Here is a 20,416-nt window from a genome sequence, read left to right as displayed (position 1 = left end):
TTTTACATAACAAATTAACGTTATAAATGTCAATCTGCATATAGTAGTGATGAAATTTGTTGTACTCGCATCTTTGGAGAATACATGATTGTATTGTTCAGCGCTTTAGTCAAGCTCGTGATGTATAGATTAAGAAGGAGGATTTCACACACCCTTGTTTTAAACCTTTTACAGTGCGTACGTTTACAGAGACCGATTGCCCCTCACACACTTTTAATCGTACCCAAGTTTTATAACAGATTAGTTGTATGTCTTGTAAAACCTTTGGAGTTATTTCCAATTGATTATGATTTGCCCATATATATTTCTTAGGAACTTTGCTGGAAGCTGATTTTAAATCGTTGAAACAAGTGCATACAAATGAATGTGTAGAAAGTGATTTTTCTATGAGCAGTGAAAGAACAAGTAGGTTTATGGCTCCTATTCTAGACTCGAAACTAGGTTGATATAATGGAAACTAATTCTAGGTCCAAAACTAGGTTGATTTAATGGAACCAAATGAAGTTTTGGAGCCGCAGACTTGCTAAGTCCTTAGCTTAGACATCCATCAATACAATCTATCTATAATTTGCTGGATTTTACTCTGTATTGCCTTAGACAGCTCATGCACTGGCTGTTGCAAGACATTTAGTGGGCTTAGAACCTGCTCATTGCTTACCATTGATTGGCTTCATTCGTCATGTTTGGTTTGCCCCTTCCCTGGAGTATGGGCCGATTGCACATGTTCTTCTACTGCTTGTTTCCAGGTACTACTTTTTTCTTTGTCTTTAACCACATCAATGCTGATGGTATTCCCCTCCTGTGCTGAGATTTGTTGATTCCCATGTTTCATGACGAGCTGGGCTCGTCATGAGCGTGCGAGGAGGCTACCTCATGACGAGCCCAGCTCGTCATCAGCGTCGAAAGGGTTAAGCACTCTACGGAAGTGCTTATGCATACATTACCCTCTTGATCGTGCTGAACAGTGGATATGTGCAGTGGATCCCGAGTAGAAGCCGGATCTGCCTGCCGCCTGGGAGATATACTGGAAAAGGAGTTATGCAGCGGTGAGTGTGCTAGGAGACAGAGAGGGTGAGAGCATCGGGAGAGGTTCCTAAACCCACTGCCACCCCAGGTTACTACAGATTTTGACTGAGACTTGGTATGTTTTAAGGCTATGCAACTCAAGCCTTCAATACAAATATGGTGTGGGCTAAATAGTGTGCACAAAGTGCAATTTTGCCATATGAAGCAATGTGCCCCGTAAGTGACATCATAATCAAGTGTATAATAAGCATGTGTGAAAACCACAAATTAAACATTTTTGTGTGTTTGAAGCCACACACCTGAGTAGTTAAAAGTGCAGAGTATGTGATTGGAAAAATTATATTTATATAAAATAATACATTTGCATATAACTTTACAAAACAAAGCAGAGATTGCTTTAAAAAGCTAGGCTGATTTCCTTTACATCGGGAACGCATTTGGGTGATATTAGGCATGTGTGGGGGTGTGAGTGGGTGTCTATGTGGGTGTGTCAGTAGCTGTCTGAGTGACTGGGCAACAATAGAACCGCATCTGCCCCTTTATCCAACAAGAGTCCACAGTTTTTCACAAAATATCTACCTAAGTGGAGTATTTTCTACTGGTTAATTACTAAGTGCTACCTCTTTGGGTAATATCCAGTATTTATTCTACAATCAAGCTGTGTAATGAAGCACGAGTAAATGTCACCAGTGACCTTGTGTGTGTTTTGGCAATTTGACTATTCCTGGTGCATCCATATTCAGAGATCTGTGATAACATGAATCCTCCTATAGAGAAGAGACTACAAAAAGGTAAATCTCCACCGAATAAGAGTCTTTCTTCTTTACGATATAAAGTAAGTGCTTCTTTGTTTGGTGGAGATGTCCTCGTATTCCTTGGCATCAAAAACTCATCACCAAAATTGTCGGGAAACGTGCCTGGGGGCCTCTTACTAAGGTGTCAATCATCCTGGCAAAAGGCAGGAATTTGTTTTACTTGATGGGGTTGGGGAGTCGGGAGGGGTCGCATGACCCCCTATCCTTAGTTTGATTTTGGCACTGCTCCCACCATGCAAAAGCAAACAGCGATCTCTGGAGAATGGGCATCTCGGGAGGTAGCAGTAGCCTGACCCGGGGAGGTGGTGCACCCTAGGGCCTTTAATGGCTCCAGGTGGGGGCTACGCATAGCCCCCCTCCTTCTAGGATATACATAGCCCCAGGAAGGTGGTGGCCCGAGGCCCTTGAGCAATGGAGATGGGTTACTGCGCCCAGCCTCCTGTTTTTTGCATTACGCCCCTGGAAGGTGCTGGTCCCTGGGGCTCTTACAGCCTCAAAAGGAGGGCAGTGTGGTCATGCTCCACTCTATTTTAAAACTCGCCAGCCACGGGAAGTGGCGGTCCCCGGCGCCAAGATTTGCCATGGGAGGAGAGCAGTGTGCGCCCCCGCCCAAAAATATATTGTTAATTATGCCTCTGGGACCTGGCCTGCAAGGGGCCTTAATAAAAGCAAGCACGGAAGACCCGCTTGTTTAAAAAAACAAAACCATTTTTGCCACAAATTTGCGACTCCGCAGCAAACTTTTTTTTTTTTTTAAACAAAAATGCTTTTTTTGCCCTGGTGGGTTCCCTAGGAGACACCAGCACACTGTTTTTGTGATCATTTATTCAAGATTCCTCAAGCAACGCCAAAGTTATAGGCAATTGAAAAAACACATTTCCTGGCGACCACCAATAGGTAATTTATATATAATGTGTGTATGTATATGTGTATGTATGTGTATATATGTATGTATATATATATATCGCCATATATAGGTCCACAGACAGCTTCCTTGTTAACAGAGCCCCAGACCCTGGCAGGGTGACTTCGTCGAGCAGGAATGAGGAGTCCTGCTTTTTATCCAAACATATTTCTACTCCAGAAATACGATGACTCCAGTGTAAAAGGAAACTCAATGCATTTTATTTCAAATTTTGCAGGCAGGCAGTCCACCATAAAGCACTTGACCATAATTCTTACGCGTTTCAGCTTTCCCTCAAGCCTTGGCCACAGGTAGGCATTCATCAAACAGGGGAGGCTGGTACAGGTGCTCGTGAATACCACCACCACCATTTGGTACTGCAACAAGCAGGGAGGAGTGGATTTGTGAATTCTGTGTCAAGAGGCACTATGTCTTTGTAAGTGGCTGAATAACCAAGGAATTTTCCTGGTTGTGCACCACCTGGCGCACTCTTTACGCACCAGGCTGGACTAAATCAGTCGCCAGTACTTAGAGGATCACAACTGCCACTACACCCAAAATGGTGCTGGGTATCTTTCGCAAATGGGGAGAACCTTGCTTAATGTCAGCATTTTTTAATGTTAGAGTTGCCAAGTTTAATGTTAGAGTTGCCAAGATGGCTGTCTCTTGGAGACTTGTTTCACCTGGAGTGGAGCTTGGGACTCCTGTATGCCTACCCACCATTGGGAAACGTTTGTGTAGCTTGGTGAGGTATTCAGCAGATTGACCCACTTTAGGCCAGGCTATAAAAATATTATTTACTCTCTCTGAACCGCTGCATTGCAGCTTCTCACACTAAAGACCGTCTTCTTATCACAATGACATCGGCTCGCCATGTGAGTGAACTATAAGCCCTCTCTGTCAACCTGCCGTATACAACAGTCTTTCAGGAAAAGCTGGTGTTGAGGACCCTAGCAGTTTTTCTTCCAAAGGTGGGCACTCCTTTTAATGTTTGGCAAAATATCACCCTCCCGACATTCTTCATTCCACCTCACCCCTTTAAGGAGGAGCAGAGCCTTCATCGGTTGGATCCTAAAAGAGCCCTCAGCTTTTACATTGATCGTACTAAGGATCAGAGTGTGGACAATGAGCTCTTTGTTGGATTCGCTGGAGCAAAGGAGGGCAAGGCAATGCCGCAAAGGAGCATCTCTTGCTGGATTGTTCTTTGTATCAAAATCTTCTACACACTACCTAAGATGCAGCCCCCAGAAGGTTTACGGGATCATTCCACCAGAGACAAAGCTTCTACCACTGTGTTAGCACAGCGAATGTCTGTTCTGCAGATCTGTCAGACTGCTATGTGGGTGTTGACAAAGCACTACTGTCTGAATGGCCAGGCCCATAGAGAATGGCACTTTGCTATGCATGCGGTCCTGCACAACTTTGTGGTCTGAGCCGGTGCACAGGCCTACCGTCTGAAAAATACTGCTTTGGTCATCAGGGCAGGGCCTTGTGCTGCCTGCTCCCGTCTCCCGTCTCTCTGTCGGGTACGAAGGCAACATGCGTGGATTCCTGGAGCTATTGGGGACTAATTTAATTTTAAATACTAGGCTTCGGTGTCGGATGAAGCTCTGCTTCTGTGGGTGCTATCGAGGACTGTTTCAAGGCGCTAAATGAAGCAGATTTACCGCCGCAACTCCGCTGTCAGCAGTGACGAAGAGAATCAAAATGGAGGATGACGTGAAATACCAATAATCCCGACATAGAAGGCACCGAGACAAACTGGATTTCCCTCCCATGCACCCAGTTTAGGAGGATTTCAGCGGTCTGAACTTTTGTTAAGGGGATCTCTAATTAAAGTGGCCTGACCCTAAGATGGCGGCCGTCTGAAGTGTACGGGAAACGTTGTATCTGCTCCTGTGGAGCTGCGGTGCTAACAACTGGTGATGTAGACAACTACCGTTATGAAAGCTGTATGTGCAAGTTTTAAGGAAGTTTCCCCACGAATCAGACCTCATCAAGACAGCGATTTTTATCAGAGAGGACCTGACCTTAAGATGATGCCCTTGATTTACTTGTCAGCAAAATCGATCAGCAATACAGCGACCTGTAATTACTGTAACACAGAGTTGATTTTAAGCCCTCCATGTCACACCAAGTTTAGGGGCACTTTGTGCAAATATCAGTCAGTTCCCAGCTTGTCCTGTATTGTGCCAGTGCCCCTCACGACTTTATTAGATTTCAGCTTTTAAGGTCTCAGTTCCCTCTGTTTAGATGCATTAATCCAGACATCTGTTAGTCACCCAAACTTCTAGGACATCCCACTGTCGCTAGGGAACCTTTTTCCTTTGACTTCACCAGTGATTCTCTCCCTATGTCCTCCGACCTGGGAGCGAGATGGAGGACGATACGGATGGCGCCTCCCAGTAACACCGGGACTGATACCTTCTATGGAACTATGACAATGCCCCACAGGCTGAAACTATAACTGTTTGTACTTCCGCGGAGCCCGAGTACCCTTGGCCTCTGCCTGGTGGATCTGTCCTATACCGCTATAGTGGTGTCTGTCTCTGAGTCACCCCCTCAGCCGTCACCTACCCAGCCGGACATCGGACATTGTTTTTCACGGTTCTTCGCGATTTTATCTGTCCCTCTCGACTGCTTTGACTGCTTTGTTCCCCCTGGAGTACTTACTCCCTTCAGATCTACCTGACTCTGTCTGCTTTCCTCTCCCCTGTTTACCTTTCCGCCACTACCTTTCATTCCCCATATGACGTGTCTTGAATATGCTACGCGCTAATATCTTATTTTTGTGTAATATTTTTGTGTAAGCTCACGTTTTTCTCCTAAGCATATACTGGTAACTGCAACTGTAACTAATGCAATTATGCAACAATGTTCTGAAACAATACCCTATCTCATGTAAAGCGCTCTGATACCTCCGGGTCTAGCCAGCGCTATATAAAACTTTTCAAATAAATAAATGTGTATGTATGTGTATATATGAATGTGTATATATACGAGTATGTGTGTATATATGTCTGTATATTTATGTGTGTGTATATATATATGTCTGTGTATATGTATACGTATATGAATGCATATATAGATAGATGTTTGTATGTGTGTGTGTGTGTGTATATATATATATATATATATTCACTGAAAAAAACATAGGTTTCACACCAGTTATAGTTAGCTGGAAATTTTACTCGCATAAAACCATTGAAATTCCCACGTTATAGTTAGTTGGACTCACTATAACTTGCGCGTGCAATGCACTGCTGATGACGTCACATATTACATCACTCATGACATTGTCAGTGACATCACTCATGACATCACTGATGACACCATCCAGTGAATGTGTGTCTTTCTGAAAAATAAATATTAATGAGTAATGTTTAAATATTTAAATATATGTATTAGTGTTTCACTTTGTGTATAAGTGGCTGCATGGGTTGGTGAGTAGCTACATGTGTATGTATATAGGTTATTAGATGTTTTTCTTAGTATCAGTATGAGTGTTTGTATGGTTTTGTGGGGGTATTACTTAGCACATAGAAGCATGAATGACTGACTCTCTGTATGTGTTTTGAAGACAGCATATATGCATGACTGTGTGGGTGGATGAGTGTGTATATGTGTGTGTTACTGACTGAATGACTGTCTCACTAGTGTCTTTATCAGTAACTACATATGTTTTAATCTAATATATGTGAATATTGATGTATATAGGTAAGTATATGTGAGAGTGAGGGATTCTAAGAGTTCCTGTTTAAATTAGTATGTGTTTCTATAAGTGATTGTTTAAGAGAGTAAGTATGTTTAAGTTTCCTTAGAAGTAAAGTGGTAGTGTGTGTATAGCTGTATATGCAAATAAATGGATGTTGAATAGTTTATTTGCATGTGTGAGTATGTGTGTGAGTAACTTTTGGATGACTGTCGGTGTGTAACAGGATGTATAGGTGTATCACTACATATGATGAGTGAGTATATGTATGAGTGACTATATTGAACTGTTCGTGAATGAGTGCATGTGTATATAGATGGTGGAATTATTGAATTGGTTGTTGTAAGTGGTATGGCTATCTCCATTTTTTTGAAAATTTTAGTTTCTATTTTTGAATATTTGTTTCACGGGTTACATTACAGTGAAAATAGGTCTGTCACTCTGTCACAAGGATGGTGTCATCAGTGATGTCATGAGTGATGTCACTGACCATGTCATGAGTGATGTAATATGTGACGTCATCAGCAGTCCATTGCACGCGCAAGTTATAGTGAGTCCAACTAACTATAACGTGGGAATTTCAATGGTTTTATGCGAGTAAAATTTCCAGCTAACTATAACTGGTGTGAAACCTATGGTTTTTTCAGTGAATTTCAAAGGTTTTTTAATAGCAAATCTTTATAGGTATGAAAATGAATATTTTTTATAACGAATTTTATATTGTATAATTATGTAATAGTATTTTATTTATGTTTATATTTTTTTTGCTCCGGGGCGCGTACCGATGCGTTCACCGGTAAGCGCAGTAATGCCGCGCCCCGTTGCGCGTACCGGTGAGCGTACCGTTAGCGCTATTGCCGCGAACGAAAACATCATCGTGACGTATCGTGTAGCCGCGTGATGCGTCTTATGACGCACGGCGTAAACGCACCCGGAAGCGCCCGAGCGCATACGATCGCGCTACGTAAACGCCCCCGGGAGCGACCCGACACGCTTACGCTACGCGCCCCCTGGGCGCGTAGCGTAAGCGCGTCGGGTCATGTGACCTGAAAATAACACTTTTCATTGGTGCAGAACAGTTTTGGTTTCCAAATGATGAAAGCCCGGGTCATGTGACCTGAAAATAACACTTTTCATTGGTCCAGGTCATTTTTTTTTCTCCAAATGATGAAAGCCCCCACCTTTTTTCCTTATTCTGACTTTGTCCTTTGACTGAGGAAGACCTGTTTGGAGATCTGTGACTAATATTTTGTACTTTAAAATGGCTACAGTAGCAGCAGCAGCTGGAGCATCTGCACCACCACCACCACCACCAAGAGGACCACCACAACATCACATTGGTGGTCAAGAAGAAGAGGAGGAGGAGGAGGAGGAGGAGGAGGGAAGTAGGACATTCCTGCCAGAAGACAATACCCCATATAGGCCAAAGTAGCACATTGTATGGGAGTTTTTTTCCATCCCTGAGGGCAAGAAGAAAGTGAATGCGCCAAAGGTGACTTGCAAAATCTGTGGTTCTGAACTTTCAAGGGGGAACCCTAATAAGAAATATTCATTTGGCAATAACACCATGATTCGGCACATGCAGCGCAAGCATCCCAACAACTATGCTGCGGCCGAGGTGAGAGAACTGGCCAGTAACCCTCCCCAATCTTCACCCAGCACCTCCAAAAGAAAGCAACCCACTCCATCGGGACCAGAGACAAGGGAGATGGTCCCAAACATACAACCACAGTTTGGTGAATTCAAGATCACTTGTATTTTTTGTGGTAAGACCATCACCTATGGTGAGCAGAGCATAAAGCTCATCAACCGTGTTGGTGACAACCACAATTACCCCAAAAAAACATAATTTTTTCCTTATTTTTTTTGCTCCAGCTGAGCCGTTTACTATTCCCTGTTTTTTGTTTCTCCCCATAAAAATAACCAAAAAATATATAAAATAGTTAATAAAAGCCAAAAAAAGTACAAAATGTTCAAAAAAACATTAAAAAAAATATAAAACAACAAAAAGAAGAAAAAAAACTGTTCTTTTTAAAACTACCTCCAATTTATAAAAAAGGCTACATTTTTAAAAAAATCTGTCATTCTTTTTTCCCCATGGTACGCTCCCCGGTACGCTCCCCGGTGCGCGTACCGGGCGCTCCCCCCGCGCAAATCGCCCCCACATCAAAACTAGGGGGTCAGGGGGAGTCTACTCTGCCCCCTTATGGTCATTTCCCCCTTTGTTTTTGCCACCTCTTGTGTCTCGATCCTACCGAGACACAAGATGGCGGCCGCTCTGGACTTTTTGGAATGTTGACAAGACACCCGAGAGCCAATCAGCTTTCCGCGCGCGAACTCGCGTAGCGCGCTGGTACGCGCCCCGGTACGCGCCCCGGTACGCGCCCCGGTACGCGTACCGGTGCGCGCTTATAGATATATATATTTTTTTGAACCTAAATTACTCAAAATCCTCTGGAGCACATATCTTGAGACATAGCAAAGGCACATCGGGCTACCATTCCCTACAATTTGCCAAGTTTGGTGGAAATCCATTCAGCCGTTGGGGCTAAAAGTGAGTCCAACCGCCCTATGGAAATTAACATGGGGAAAACACGTTTTGGGACCCCCCTTTTATCTCGGCCCCCACTTAACGAATCCCCCCCAAACTTTCAGGGAAGGAGCAGAGCGGAGCGGGCCATCTTCTTTGAGAAAGTCGCGAAGATTCGTCCACCGGCGCCAAAGTTATTCCCAATAGAATGTTGCGGATTTCCTATGGAAAGTAGATCCTAACTATAACTACCTACTGGCGACCGCCAGTAGGTAATTAATATATATATATATATATATATATATAGTGTGTATGTATGTATGTGTGTTTCTTTTCTTTCAAACTTTTTGACCTATTTCACTCATACGACTGAGAAGTGGGCTCATACTTACGGTATATTGAATGTAATGTATGGTGTTTTCTAAGTAAATATGTTTACCTACCACTACTTATGCCTGTAAAATGGACAAACATGAGGACTTGTTCCCAAACAATTGCTTCTTATTCTTTTTGTATCTTTAAAGTTCAGTAAAGATTTTTTTGAATAAAAATGTTTACTAATAATTCTTTTTCAAAAAAGGAAATGTGACCTAAGGTCATGTCTGCAGGTAATTGAAAAGATTAGTCACATCTTTTAGAGTTAATGATATGGAGTACAGTTTGTGTCTGCGGTAGTGGAATTGCAATCAAAAATCCTTTGACATCCTAAAAACTATAGCAGTGCAGAACCATAATTACACCTTGCGCACTTCAACTTCCTTCTATTTGTGGTTTGGAGCTAAGGAAAGGAAGAAGAATTGAAAGTTCCGAAAGAAACCCCTGGTATAACGCCTCATTGAATTTGTGTTCCTTCTGTTGCCCTCTAGACCTGTGAGACCAGGGGTAGCAAGGGGATTGCATGAAGTACTGGAGCTTAACCCACTATCTACCTACCAAGAAGTGATGTCCAGTCCATAGTTTAGGAGGAAGAGAGTCGGAAGACCCAAGTTGTCTAGTTCCAAATTGTACCTCTCTGTGTGCTCACTATTACTTGTGCTGCCAGCTCCATATTAAAAACCACACCAATTACTGTCTTTTGATTTTACTGTACTATGCATTGTAATCTTAGACAACACAAATGCATGCACTTTACTGCTCGATGGTTTGCAGGGCTTTGCTTTAATCACAAAATGAATCTCTGAGCTTTTCATTTCCTTTTTCAGGTGTGCTTAGAGCACGTTTTTCATCTCCTGTGTCATGGGTTAACAGAGGATGCATATCTCAACCTTACTGTAGCACAGAGCTGGAGGCATGGCGATAAGTCACAAGATAAGACCATGAAACTTCTCCAGGCCTACCGGGCATTGTTAGTCTATCAGAAATGGTCGCAAAAGCGGTGTGCCACGTTGGAGAATGGTAAGTTCCAGATGAATCAATCGTTTCTCACTTCCCTACAAAAACACGTCATTGACTTTATTAGGATCTTGACCTTAGGCAGTGTCGGCAAGCCTGCGCTTCCTGCTTATGGTATACATATATTTTTGTATCTAAGGATGATCTATGGGAGGAGCACAATGCTGTAGTACCACAAAAAACAGTACAAATAATATTTATTAATTAATACAATACCATGTTTTTATGTAGTGCGTCATATGGCTTATAGCCAACTCTAAGAACTTTAAGTGGTATTATTAGCAAGCAGGTGACAACTGAGGGTCAGTAACGCATCTGGTGGTATCTTGCGGGTTAGTTTACAGTAACAGTGTAGGTAACTGAGGGAATATAAGTTAAATAGAAGCTTGTCACCTCCTAAAATGTGATACAAGTGTAAATCTGAGATCAATAGTAGTGAATTTTCAGAGCTTTTGGGGGATCAAGAGAAAGGGGGATAGACACTAACAGCTAGATTCATCATTGTGAAATCGGCTCGCAAAGGGCCAGATTCTCAGAATCTGGCCCTTTGCGAGCGCAATTTTTGCATTTGGGATTCATCATCCCAAATGCAAAAATCGCTATTATAGAATTCGCAATTTTGCGAGAAATTGCATTTAAGGAATCTCTATTTGAGATTCCTTAAATGCAATTCATGAAACATTTAAAAATTGCGAATTCGCAATTATGGGCCGCTATTTACCGCGAAATCAAACCTCGTGGTAAATAGAGGAAACTTAGAAAAATGCACTTTAGTGCATTTTTCTAAGTTGTATGTTACACACACACATGTCCTTTGGACATGTGTGTGCGCAACATCAGTCTACATTTTCATTTATGGGGTGCTACAGGGTGTCCTTTGGACACCCCTGGCATCCTTGAAATCGCATCCTTATTTGCGATTAGCAAATTGCTAATCGCAAATAGGGAATAACTCCCCATTCATTCGGCCCATAGGAATGAATGGGGAGCTATTCCTTATTTGCGATTAGCAATTTGCTAATCGCAAATAAGGAAGCTGTAGGAATCGCAATTTGTTTTGCAATTTCTACATGAATCCCGTTTTGCAAGTCCTTAATAGCGATTCCTTAATAATCGCTATTAAGGACTCGCAAAACGGGACAATGATGAATCTAGGGGTTAGTCTGGAAGACTGTTCCAAAAACTGATGATCCATGTTAACATTTTGTGGGGTTGCAGGAATCAGCGCAAGCGGAGGGATTCTTGTGCTGACATATTGGTTGTTAACAAATAATCTTCCTGGTGATGCAGACACCTCTGGAAGTTAATTTATTTTCATGAGGCAGCAGGGTAGAGGGTGATTCTATTGTGCGGCATTGCACAGAGGTTTGAAAGCTGCAATACTTGCATGATGGGATTCCTGCAAGTTGGGCATTCCTACCCTAAATATTAGCCCCTAACTAGCATTTTTATGAGTGTTCATGAAGGAGTACAGGCTTTATTTTCAGATGAAGATATAAGTGGTAAAGGTTATGTTGACCGTCATGGGTTGTACAGTAGTCTATAGTAAAGCTTATATATGTTTACTGAATTATCTAGGTTTGTTGAGATGCCAAGTGTAGAGAGCTGAGTGAGCCAGAATTGATTTGAAACGGCTGGTTGGTATTGAAGATGTGTAGAAATTCTGTAGTATTGAGTTTGAGCAAGACGTTAGCCACTCTGGAAATTGAGAGAATGGTTTAAACATATTGCTATTAGTCAGCATACTGATGTATTGTGATTTCTGGTCTAGAATTGAACTTGGGTTATAGAGTTTGAATAGGGTAGATGCCAGAGTAGCAAGCAGTGCTTATGACTTAAATGAGAATTCCCCTGGAGGAGGACTAGGATTACAGGCAAGCGTTGCTTCCTTTTTCCATAACTTTGCAACACAAGCCCAGAGCTTTTCTTTGGTTTTTTAACAAATTCCCAATGTTTCACACTCTATCTACGGTTCTGAAGGTTGGCTTTTCGATCTTGTGCGTTCTGCTACTCAGTTGAAGATGATCCGTACAGTGGTGTTTCATGCAGCAGTGGGAAGTCTCTTTACTTGCATGTAGACCTACTGCTCAGTCCTTTTAAATCTCGATTGGTGAATGTGCCCCTTCAACGTTATGGAGGGTCGTTCATTTTGTCTACTTCATCTGCAGACCGCTGTTTTTTAGGGGTACCTCCTCGCTGGCCTGTGACTCATCTGGGAGAGATAACAGAAGTGGCCTACATGTTGGCACCTGGAACGGCGTTTGGAAAGGAGCTGCTGTTCTGGATAGCCAGAGTAATACATTTGTGTTGGATGTATAATTAACATGAGCCTCTGGACCTTACTGTATATGAACAATCTGATTCTAAAATCTGTGGAACAAAGTTGTTAGGCCCTTTTCCTTAACTGAAATGACTAAATTATTTTCTCATCAAAGTGAACTTGGTCTTTTGGAATATAAAGAGATTATACAGCTCGGAGACTGCATCCTGTAAAAATGTAAATACTAATAATTTCTCATGGGCAGGAGAGGCTGAAATAGCTGTATCAAACAGCAGTGATTCTATTTATGATTCTAGTTACCTGATGCCTTGAAGGCAGATTCTTTTGGCACCACAGTCGTATTAACAGAAATAGAAACCATTTCCTCAATAGGAACACCCTATATTTATCTCTTCTAGAATTATAATATCTGAAACCAAAACTGACATATCAGTATGTATTTACAGGTTGAGGGAATTTCACTTACAATATTCACTTTTAGCAGCTTTGGGGGCAATGTCAGATACTATTGCCATAGTTTCCAACAGACTTATGTTAAAGTCAGCCAAGATGGATTTGGCTGTTGCTCAGGCCATGGGTATCAATCTTGTGATCAGATGTCAGGCTTAGATGTGCTCCACTTGGTCAAATCTTCTCTTCTGTACATGCCCTTTGATTTTGGTGAGAAAGAACATAAAGCCCTCAAGCACTTACTTGACAGGAAAGCTCTGGATCGTTCCCTAGGGTTCCTGTCCCCTTAGTACCAATTCCACCAACAATTTGTCAAATCCTGGGTTTATTTAGGGGCCTAGTCTTTCATCTGAAACAATGATCAGTCTGTACAGGGTCAGTAGTTCAGGAGGAGGAGACATCCCCTTAAACCAACACGATACCGGTTCCAGGTAGGTTTCTGAAACAAGAAATGTACACCTGGACCATAATAAATAAATGCTGTTGAGGAGACCTGGTGAACACCTACCTCTGAAGATTCAGCATGTCTCAACTTTTCAACTACTGTCTCACACAATGTTTTTAGTTCAGTTCAGTGCCAACATTCTGTGATATCATCATGCTAAAGATCCATCAGCTCTAGAGAGACATCTAGCCACAGGTTCTTTACTTTAGAATCCATCTCCAGGTGTGAGACTGGATCCGGAATCTTTTTCCACAGCATGTCTGCACGTCGGAAGAGGGCACTGTGTGACTTCGTATCGACGTCATCACTTGTTGTGACATCAACAGAGACCATATAACCCCAGCGCTGACATCAGTTCCTTCTTTTCCGCACTTGCAACTCACATCTGGAGCATTTATGGGACAGCTTTTCAGCTCATCTCCACATTTTCTGTGAGAAACTGTGTGCCTTTTGCAATGCCTTCAGAGTTTAACCACTGTGGATGTTGTGGCAGACAGATACCGGTCACAGATCCTTATACCATCTGTTTGTGGTGCCTCGGAGACCGACATGACTCAGAGGAGTGCGGCTCCTGTCAGCCGAAGGCTTTTAGAGAGTGCTGAATGAAACTTCCGACAGCGCAACTATGTGAGGCATCGCATCGTCATCAATCCTCGTCGAAGTCCATTGACCAGTTGAGGAGACGTTCGGGTGAGGGGACATTGAGGGAGTCTCTGAAGCACCAACGGTTGAAATGTAAGTTAGTTTCTGATGGTGTCGCCCAACCTTTGGTTGTAGAGCGTTCTTCGGAGTCCGCCCGCGCCTCCCTAAATATCCTGGAGCCGAGGCGACTCTAGCCCAAATGCAGGAATATTACATTTCCCTTCATAAAGTCTTTGGGCCTCAGTTCCCCTCTGGTGTGACTTCTAGCCCCAAAGTGGTGCGCCTACTGGATCCTCACTGGCGGGTTCATCCCGGTGCTAGTTGTGCCCTCTAAATCCGTTATCTGATTCGAGACAGTGCCGGTGCTTTTACCTTTGGCAGTGGAGTCGGGTCAACACATCACATCGGCGCTACCAATCTACGCTGCACCAAGTACTCTTCTCAACGTCGACAAATCGCTGCACTGACACCGTATGGCATCGAATGCAGCTCAGAGGGAGCCGTTCACTTTAGACAACTCTCCATCTGCCCCATACAGCCTGTTAAAGCTCTTCCTACGGGAATGCACAGTTTGCAAGGTGGAGGTTAAAATATAAGTTGTCAATACCCTTTGGAAAATACTGTGCAGCTTCCCTTGGAGAAAATTGGCTGACTAACCTGAGTGAGGCTAGTGGTTTTCAGTCCTCCCCAGTTTCAGATTTGCTCTCTCCACCTGGTATGGCAACAGAGGTGAGTTCCTCTTTTGCTGCGTCATTAAGGAGGGCAGCTGTTGTCTTAGATCGCCAGCTTGCTTCAGTAGAATTATCCACTAACCCTTTGGGCAAGGCCAGTAACCAACATGCATGTAGACCGGGCTACATCCCATTGGCATCGGCCCGCCTCTGGGGACCCTGATTGTCTCTTAAAACCCCATGGATTAACCAAACTGCAGAATCTGATTCCGCTACAGAAAATGGTAAAGGGTCTATTTTTTCTATGTGTAATAGAGTATAAGTGGCATCTTTCATGGACATAAATTACTGTTTGTCTGTCAAATTAAATGGTGCAAATAAAGTGCTGGCGTTTAAAAAAAATACCATGGCTCTTTCCCCATTTTCAACGTTTGCAAAGTCCAAGCAAATTGCATTACTGTGCGCAATTGATTTTGTCCATTATATAACAGTGAAACATCATCTTGTACAATGTCAATAACAGAGGAAACAATATTATCTAATGTATAAATGCGGGAAGACAGTGAATTAATGCTTTTGTCGACAACTGCTAAAGTTTTTCCAAATTTGCCTGGTCTATCTCCTGCAAACGTGATGCTGCTTCAATTTGAGATAGTTTCCAAATTTCATTGTAAGCAGCATATATCTATCTCTTTGTTCCAGGAGCTCTCTGTCCCAGGACAAAGTCGGCCAAATTAATATTATTTGATAGTAAAGATAAATGTTGTTTAACAGATGACAATGTCGAGTGCTGTAACCATTGTTGACACAGTTTACTGACAGAGTAGGTCGTTACAGTATGCGAATCAGAAAATCTAGGGTCGGGCCTTGAATGTTTATAACCTAAACTAAAGTTAAGAAAACGGAGTTGGCAAGCATTTGAACTATTAGGCCAGACTAACCAACCCATGGGATCCATTGCAGAAGCATTAAATGAATTATTTTTCAATAAACTCTGTAAATATTCAATGGTATAATTTGTGTGTAAGCACCAATTATGATATTCTGCTAAGGTCGGAAGTGCTGGGGCATTCATTTGTTTAGTAGTAGCCAAACCAAAACATGTGGTTTGGTAAATGGTAATATTTAAGAATAGCATTTAAGTGGGAATGAGGCGTGCACGATGGAGGGCCTCATAGCCAATCTTTAGATCCCCAAATTGACTTTAGATCAATGGCTTCCTTCCAATGGTCATAACTCTTTATTTCCAGATTATGGCAAAAGGAATAAGAATATATCAATTTACTATGTAAAAAAGAAATTAAGTGGGGGTGCGCAGCTCAAAAAGTCCAACAGGCCACAGTTGAAGTCACTTCCTTATTTGAAAATATTTCTATCATAGAAAACATTCATATTAAATCATCCAGCCAACGCGTTTCATTCCCTTACCGGGAACTTCATCAGGGCACGCAAAATCTTATATGCAAAACTGTATCCGCCAATGTTTTAAGCACTTGTTGTCTCAAAAAGGTAGCCGTTCATGAAGAATAAAATATTCTTAACAATTACTGTTTGTGATAGAAGTGAATTCTAAATCCGACACTCGAAAAATAGAAAGGAATCAAACTATAATATGTTGAACCCGTCAGCCCAATTCAGTGGTCAGGAGGTAGCTGTAATCTTCACCCCGGCTTCTCCAAGGTTGGGAGACGCTTCTGGTCAATAAAGCGATGGTGAAATCAAAAGTTTTGAAATCAACAAGGATCTGTGATCTTACCCCAGCCACTTAAGGGGTGGGAAATTCAAGCCACTCCAAGGATGGGAAAGGTATTTTGGAAAAAGTATTTAAAGCGGAATAGCGACACTGTAGAACCGCTCCAATTGGCAAGTATCTGTAATGCAGACCAAGCCACTCCCGGGAAGGAAGACGTATCAATTCAGTATGGCGACAATGAGTTACAGCACAAACAGTGGAGAAAATCTTTTGCAGTGGATTCTAATCATCAATGTGAGGACGCTGTATTTCTTGTGAATTGCGTGTATTGCATTGTGGCTCAGAGAAGCTTAGTAGCTAAATGTACCAAAGTCCTGTCCAGCTCAATGCCTGGAAACGTGTTGCATGTCTTCCACCGGAGTTGATCACGGAGGACAGTCATTGATGGTGTACCGAAACATTTCGAGTATATAGCTGCAAACACCTTTCCCCAGGTGTTCTAGTCCGCTAACTCGGGAAGCAAATCTTGAGCCAAACTAATTGTTAAGAGTCAGTGTTTCTCTACAGGAGAAGTATTAGGAAAAAGAGCTTCAAGCTGTCCAAATTTTTGGGCAGGCCAATAAGGCAGTTCATCCTTATTTGTCGGACGCTTGCCCATAACCGAATTAACCATAACGGGACTGATAGTCACATCACCAGTCCCCGCAGGGTGCGCAACAACCCCTGGTGGAGCTGCCTGAAAAGCACAGGACACAAACTGTATAACAGCTCTATGTGCACGAATTAAAGAAGTAGGCAACACCTGCAACTCATCAAGATTAGCGTATTTTTTTTTATTTAATAAAAAAAAAAAAATCTTTTTATTGAATTTTCATGTGAGTTACATTATATCACAAATAAAAGAAAAACTGAACAGACCATTACACTACTGCATTCAACGTTCATGTGTAATCCATATACATTGCCAGAGATTCTGTATTATTACATGGTCGTTGATAGTTGTGTAGAGATACATTCAATTAATACAACTTAAGATGCAGGGTTGGCACTTATATAATCAGTAAAATACTTCCAAAAGTCTTTAGGTCTAGAACGGGTTGGTAGTTCTTATTCATCTGTATGCAAAGTATCGTGACAATAGGTTATATCACCCATCCATTGCTTAATAGCTGGTGCAGCTTTACTTTCCCAGCACATAGATATCCTACGTTTAGCCAATAAGAGTGCCTCCACACAGAATTTCCGCTTCCCAGCTCGTGCATTTACATTTAGCTCCAATAAACAGGTTTTTATGGTACAATCAAGCACGGTTCCTGTCATTTTCGCTAGTAATGTAAACACCTCCTCCCAATAATCGTGCACCTTCCGACATCCCCATGCCAGATAGAGGAAATCCGCCATGTCAGAACCACAGCGTTTGCAGCTTGCGACCTGTCTAAGTCCGCACTTAAAGAGTTTTGCAGGCGAGTTGTATGCTTGATGTAAATACTTAAAATGCAATATTCGTAAACTTCCGTTAGGAGTTAGCATTTGAGTTAAAGCACAAGTTGTTTGCCACTCCACTTCTGTAAGGGGCACGTTTAGTACTTCATTCAATCTTTCCATGGCTTTGTCAGTGTTATAGGGAATTTCAGTCTGCGCTATAGTGTTTAGCCGGGAAACTAAATGCGTGGTGTTTGATGATGTGAACCCTAGCTGTAGTGTGTCCAATTGTGGAGGTTCGGCGGGAAACGCAGGATACAGCCTTCTGATTGCTTCTTGGAGCCTATAATAAGTGAATCTGAACAATAATGTCTGGTTTTTAATATAGGACAAGTCTTGCAAGGACTTAAACACCCCTTCATTATATAGGTCCCCAAACGTGCATATTCCCACCTGCTGAAGCAATTCCATTCCCACCTTTTCTCTGGTTACGGATAGTTCCGGGTGATTATGTAATGGGAGTGCCGGGGCATAAAGGGGTAGCTTGTGCGCCAATCGTCCTAGGTGTCGCCCAGCTGCATTCGTGGTATCGATGGTGTTAATGTCTTGATCGTGCAGCGGTGGTCGCCTATGTGTGATAATTGCTGATAGCGGTATTGGTAAAGCATCTCCTTCCTCTACTGCTGTATGTGTCAAGTACGGGATCATATGGTACCAGTAAGCTGCATATTGCTCCTGCGCACATAGATAATATAAGAAAAAGTCGGTACACAGAAGCCTCCTCTGGAGTAGGGCAGCGTTAGTGTGTGTAGCCCAATTCTTGCCTGTTTACCTGCCCAGATTAATTTAAGCACCAGTGAGGAACACTTCTCTAGGGGGGTGAATGGGGATGTTATTGAATAGATAAAGCAATTTGGGCAGTATGTTCATTTTGACAATCTCTATACGATCTGCGGAAGCCGTATCCATCATGTTACTTTCTCATCTAGTACGGAGATGACTCGTCCATAATTGGTACGGATGACAATCTCCGGATCTCTGTGATACCAGACACCTAAGTATCTAACAGGGTCTGATTGCCATTCCAGTGGGAATTCAGTAGCATGTGGCAGGGTAGTATCAGTCAGCGGTATGATAGAGGATTTCATCCAATTAATTTGGAGCCCGGATTGTCTGCCAAATGTAATATACTCCCTTAACATAGGGCCAAATTCTGCTCGGGGTCTCGTACATAAAGGAGCATATCATCTGCATAAAGCGAGATGTGGAGAGGTCTCGATGGGAACTGCAAAGCGGAGTTGTGATGGAGTTGTCGAACTTTACATGTTAGGGGTTCCAGGACTAACGCAAATAATAGAGGGGATAGGGGTCATCCCTGCCTCGTCCCGCTGGCAATATTTATCAGCTCGGAGATCTATCCCTTTACCCATATCCTAGCTACCGGTTCCGTGTATATTAGTTTCACCCACTGGATAAACATCGGTGGGAAACCCATCCTCCGTAGCACCGTGAGAAGATATGACCACTCAATAGAATCAAAAGCCTTAGCGGCATCCAGCATGACCGCTACTGCTTTAGTGTTAGGTGTCAAATAGTGCGATAGGGCAAACAAGGTCCTAGTGTTGTAGCTCTGGACGGTACAAAACCAGATTGGTCTGGCAGGACCAGGTTGGTCATAAGGGGCTTCAGTCTAACGGCAAGTAATTTGGCCAATATTTTAGAGTCAACATTAATTAATGATAAATGCCTATATGAGTCGCATAATTCCGGATCCTTGGCCGGCTTCAGGAGCGTTATAACTACTGCTTCTCGCAGCGTTGGTGGGAGTATATTCTGTTCAAAGGCATTACCGTACATTGCAGCTAAATGAGGGGCAATCATGTCAACATACGTCTTGTAAAACTCACATGTGAACCCGTCCGGGCCAGGTGCTTTCCCGTTGGGTAGTGATTTAATGATCTATGTAACTTCCTCTACCGTAATTGGCAACGATAACTATGTCCTCTGTGTGTCTGAAAGCCACGCAATGGCCACATCCTCTAGGTAGGCGAGGACTTCCTCCGATGGTGCTGTTGCACGCAATGTGTACGACTCTCTATAAGCTTGTAAAAACCCCCTCAAAATACCTTCCGTGTCAGTGGATAAAGATCCATCCTCCCTTCGTATCTGCAATACCGATTGGGCACTACGTCCTTCACATATTTTTGATGCCAAGATTCTCCCCGGTCTACCACCTTCTCCAAACTTTCTAGCATTAGGACATTTATGAACCTATTTGAGCTCATCTTCTGCAAAGGATTGATGTTCTGTGAGCACCTGCCGCAGTTCTCCCAGAAGGGATGGGTCTTGTGTGCTCGTAGTGTGTCTCTAGTGATGTTAGTCGCTCTTCACAGCGCGTTAGTTGCCTCCTAATATCCTGCAGGATCCCCACCG

The 20,416-nt window shown here is 42.8% G+C and overlaps 1 protein-coding gene across 2 annotated transcripts in view; it reads left to right on the top strand.

Moving 5' to 3' along the window:
* Positions 1–20,416, top strand: part of LOC144761934 (TATA box-binding protein-associated factor RNA polymerase I subunit A-like) — a 508,362-nt gene that overhangs the window by 239,741 nt on the left and 248,205 nt on the right. For both annotated transcript variants that reach the window (XM_078647125.1, XM_078647126.1), the window contains exon 5: positions 10,190–10,382. In XM_078647125.1, the coding sequence (XP_078503251.1) occupies positions 10,190–10,382 (193 nt within the window). The remainder of the gene's footprint in view (positions 1–10,189; positions 10,383–20,416) is intronic.

The sequence above is a fragment of the Lissotriton helveticus genome, chromosome 6 (assembly GCF_964261635.1).
Source record: "Lissotriton helveticus chromosome 6, aLisHel1.1, whole genome shotgun sequence".
In the NCBI taxonomy this organism is placed as follows: domain Eukaryota; kingdom Metazoa; phylum Chordata; class Amphibia; order Caudata; family Salamandridae; genus Lissotriton; species Lissotriton helveticus.
Note: the sequence above shows the minus strand (reverse complement) of the source record. Positions and strands in the feature narration are given on the sequence as shown.